This window comes from Priapulus caudatus, unplaced genomic scaffold (genome assembly GCF_000485595.1).
Source record: "Priapulus caudatus unplaced genomic scaffold, Priapulus_caudatus-5.0.1 Scaffold227, whole genome shotgun sequence".
NCBI classification, from domain to species: Eukaryota; Metazoa; Priapulida; class Priapulimorpha; order Priapulimorphida; family Priapulidae; genus Priapulus; species Priapulus caudatus.
This window is the reverse complement of record NW_014577288.1, coordinates 197,873-202,506: the sequence shown is the minus strand read 5'-3', so window position 1 is coordinate 202,506 and position 4,634 is coordinate 197,873. Positions and strand designations below refer to the sequence as shown.

Genomic DNA, 4,634 nt, shown 5'->3' with positions numbered 1-4,634 from the left:
TCTATTATTATCTATTTATAATATATAATTATATATATATATATATTATATATATATATTATTCGCTCCTGCTGTGGTTATATCAATTGCTGCAGCAAACAGTCGTGAATATTTACTTACGCTGTGACACATATGAGCTACTGATTCTCTACTGCAGACGATCCGGGGGTATGAAATAATAGCCGAGCAATGATTGTATCGGAGTTAAACGACAGGTAAATATAACATGATATCTGATTGGCTTAAGTACGCGTCGAGTTGACCGAATTAAAAACAATTTGATTTCAAGAACGCCGGTTAGTGCGTGCGTCTATTAATCACGTATGCGCATTTCACTCCTAACACGACACAAACAAATGACAAGTATGTCAAAAACATGCGTGCTTAGAGGGCAACACGCAGGGGTAGAAATTAAGCTTTGAACAAGGGAGTCCAACGACTCCCTGCCCTCAAAAAGAGGGAGTCCACAGCAAAATGAGGAAATCCGTAGTCTGAAGTTCAAAATTAAAGGTTTGCTGAGAAAATACGGCAATTCCGCGAGGCCTTGCTCTGGAATGAACTAGTTAGTATAGCTGTAGCGGCCAATCTACCTTTAATGCGGATGCACTACCTTTAATTTGCTAATTGCTCTTTTGTTTAGGATGCCCAGCGCGCGCAGGGCCTTTATCATTTGAGTTGTAGACAGAGAAGCTTCTTGCGAAGTGGCCTGTATTTTCACAGATATTTTGTCTTAGCAAGAGCTTAGAGGACATATGGATCCTTGATAGAGTAGAGTGTATAGAGCAAAGTGACGTTAGTCTTGTAAGATGACTGTGCAATACTGAGTAATTCGGGGCATTTTTGTAATGGGTAATTTTGGCCTTCTTGTGATGGCCATCGTGGATTCAGCGCGGGAGTTTCTGTGCTTTGTTATATAATTGATGATGTTTATTAGAATCCCTATTTGTAAGGCAGTGCTGATTAATCTTTATATAAGGTTGTTGCTGTTACCCTGAGCGTATAAGATTGCTTGTATACGTTTATACCGCGGGGGCAGGGGAAGTATTTTAGTGTGCCTTTCTTAGCATAGGTGGCAGCACCTGGTGGGGAAATGACTACAACATGAGATTGTCATTTATAATGATTATTCGTGATTGTGTGTCTTATATGTGAATGTATGGTTTTGCAGTAGATCTAACTAAGTCTACCGACTGCTTCGATGTTGGTATTTTCGACCTGTGTTAAGAGGAAGACATTTCGGCGTCTGTGAGATTACAATAGCAGAATTTTCAGGGAGTCACACGGTAAATCAGGGAGTATTTGACTCTGGACTCGCGTTAATCTTGCACCCTGAACACTTACTCATCGTATCCGCGCTGAATGCAGCAGTGCATCCGGTATCGGTGTTCACCGGCTCCGCCTCGCATCCGATGGCGCTGACGGTCACGACGGGGTTTGTCTGGCCGGCGGAGAAGTCGTACTGCAGTACGATACGCACATAGCGGGCTGGCGTCTTCTGTGGCAGCGGTATAGATGCACTGTTGCCGACGAAGATCACGCTCTGCGCCGTCTACCGGCGGAAAAAAACGATGACCGTAATTAAGCTTCAACTGAGCAGCAGTTGGGCTGCAGACTGACCAGCAGTTATAGTTAAGCTGAGGACTGACCAGCAGTTAGAGTTAAGCTGTACACTGGCCAACAGTTAGAGTTAAGCTGTGGGCTGACCAGCAGTTAGAGTTAAGGTGAGGACTTTCTTCTTCTTCTTCTTCTTCTTCTTCTTCTTCTTCTTCTCGGGTCACTACATTACACTCGTCGTAGCCACTGCAGCACACAGGACCTAACGCAGTGGTTGAAAACCTCAAGGTCTCCAGGTCTACAGGGGGAGGACGGGAGGAAATGAAGTAACAGTTTTGCACCCTACAGGCTATGGCGTTCCCCTAGATTTTGGAGCATAATCGTAAATAACCCTAACGTGATTTTTTGGTCACTTATCCATGAAAGCTGGGTATCAGACCCACCCCTATCACACTATGGACGTCGATCCAGAGCTGCGCCCGTCGCTCATCATTACACAGTTGAGTCTGGAAATTTTGCCCTCCCCCTCCATTACGAATTTGCTCAGCCCACGGTCCTGGTCACCGAAATGCATCGCGACAACGTAGCAATATCTCCGACTAGCAGCACACATGTGTGGATTACCAGCCTGTTCTGCTTCCATCTATGACAAATACGGCATACGTATATACGCTCTCCTATGACAAATATTGTTGTATGTGTTGTGCGCATCATAGGAGTTTAGGAGCGCCATTATGAACGCAAGCAGTAAATTTCAGATGTAAAGCGGAATGCAGTTGACTCGCCAATATTTGTCATAGGAAGAATCTTCCTAGGTGTCATAGGAGAGCGTATATGCGTATGTCGTATTTGTCATAGATGCAAGCAGAACATGTTGAGATTACACACAGTATTCTTACCGAGCACTGAATTATCGGTGTCTATTTTCACACATGATGTCTTAGCCGTCTTCTTCCTGTTGAAATACATGCATGATACAGAGTCACTCAAACTCTACGACAGATGGCGCTCTCGCTCTCTGGCTCAATTTATCCGCAATACGTTGAACGAAGGGGGCGCTGCATGCAGTTTGAGAGTCACTGAGATTGCACGCGCACGCCCTCACGCATGCACGCACGCACGCACGCCCTCACGCACGCACACACGCCCTCACGCACGCACGCACGCCCTCACGCACGCACACACGCACGCACGCCCTCACGCACGCTTAGATAAACAATAATTTAATTTAAACAATGTTTGATGCTACTATATTGAACAAGATTTCTAGCAATGGAAGCACAGATGTAAAAATCTGCCTTCACAAACACGTGTGCAATCTGTTACAGCAATATACAATTGACCGCTGTCACTCGATTTTACCGCTTTTTCCCGCGGTACAAATAAAGCGAACAATTTCGTTTTAGTAACTTTAAATGGGAGTTTTGTTACTTTTGACATTTGAAATTGATACCTACATGTAAGTAATACTATTACTGAAATGTCAGACATATTTGTCGTATTATCCAGCTGTATAGCATTTACTATGCAAGAAAAAAAATTGTGTGCTTTAATATTTATGTTGATTTTTTTTTAATTTAGGGCCCCTTTATAACATATGCTACAGGCCCCACACTTGCTTAATCCGGCCCTGCTTCTAAGCACTTCTCATTCGTACTTACTTAAACATGTGTTCGTCACAGACGAATGACGAGTCCGTGCTAGCGACAAACAGGACACCCCGGCTGTTCCCTGCAAGACAATAAATAATATTTCTTGATTTATATTGCACAAGTTACATGCAAATATGTTCACGTGCGCATTACAAAGGCTGATTATGCAAGACAATAACATAGCGGCATGAGCTCATGTACATAGCTGTGGTCATGAGTAAATAATAATATATCTATTCTCTATATCTATATCTATATTCCCCACCAGGTGCTGCCAACTAAACTGTAACAGAAAGGCAACAACCTAAAAAGAAAAATAAGACTTCCTGCCTCCCGGGTATAGAATCGTATACAATCATCCTTATAACCTTCAGGGATCAGCAACAACCTTAATAAATAAGAATTAATCAGCACTTGCCTTACAAATAGGGATCTCTATAAACAACATCATCATTATATATACAAAGCACAGAAAGCTCCCGCGCTGAAATCCACGACTGGCCATACAAAAGATACCAAAAATTACCCATATTACAACAAATCCCGAATTACTTCAATTGCTACAGATTCATCTTCAAGACTAACGTCATTTGCTTATACAGACTGGCTACTCTATCAAGGATCCATATTCCTCTAGCTCTTGCTAAGACAAAATTATCTGTGAAAATACAAGGCCAACTTCGCCGAAGAAGCTTCTCTGTCTACAACATCAAATGATAAAGGCCGCACTGCGCGCTCGGGCATCCTAAACAAACAACGAGCAATTAGGCAAATTTAAAGTAGTCGCATCGATTAAAATGCGTAGATTGGCCCGCTACAGCTATCACTAACTAGTTCATATCCAGAGCAAGGCTCGCGGAATGCCCGGTATTTTCTCAGCCAAACATTTAATTTTGAAACTTCAGACTCCGGATTTCCTCCATTTTGCTGTGGACTCCCTCTTATTTGGGGCAGGGGTAGTCGTTGACTCCCTTGTTCAAAACTTTAATTTTCTACCACTCGCGTGTCTGCTCTGAAGCACTCATGTTTTTGACATACTTGTCATTTGTTTGCTGTCGCTGTGTAGGAAGTGAAAATGGCGCATACGTGATTATAAAGACGCACGCCACTAACCGGCGCCGTTCTTCGAAATCAACATTGTTTTTAATTCGGCAAACTCGACCGTACTTAAGCCAATCAGATATCATGTTATAATTACTGTCGTTTTAATACTCGATACCAAATCTTGCTCGGCTATGTATTCATACCGCCGCCCGATGCGCTCGGCCAGTAGAGAATGCAGTAGCCTCATTCATGTGTCACAGTCGTAAGTAAATGGTAGTTCACGATGTCTTGCTCGCACAATTGATATAAACCAAGCAGGAGCAAATATATATATATATATAGATAATATATATATTATAATTATATAATATATAATAATAAGAT

At 42.5% G+C, this 4,634-nt stretch overlaps 1 protein-coding gene across 1 annotated transcript in view; it reads right to left on the bottom strand.

Moving 5' to 3' along the window:
- LOC106807643 overlaps positions 1 to 3,736 on the bottom strand; it is a 7,958-nt gene extending 4,222 nt beyond the window's left edge. The window contains exons 1-3 of the mRNA XM_014810054.1: positions 3,733 to 3,736; positions 3,216 to 3,285; positions 2,454 to 2,509 (exon numbers count right to left, since the gene is read on the bottom strand). Coding sequence (XP_014665540.1) covers positions 2,454 to 2,509; positions 3,216 to 3,285; positions 3,733 to 3,736 — 130 coding nt within the window. The remainder of the gene's footprint in view (positions 1 to 2,453; positions 2,510 to 3,215; positions 3,286 to 3,732) is intronic.
- Between the last annotated feature and the right edge of the window lie 898 nt (positions 3,737 to 4,634).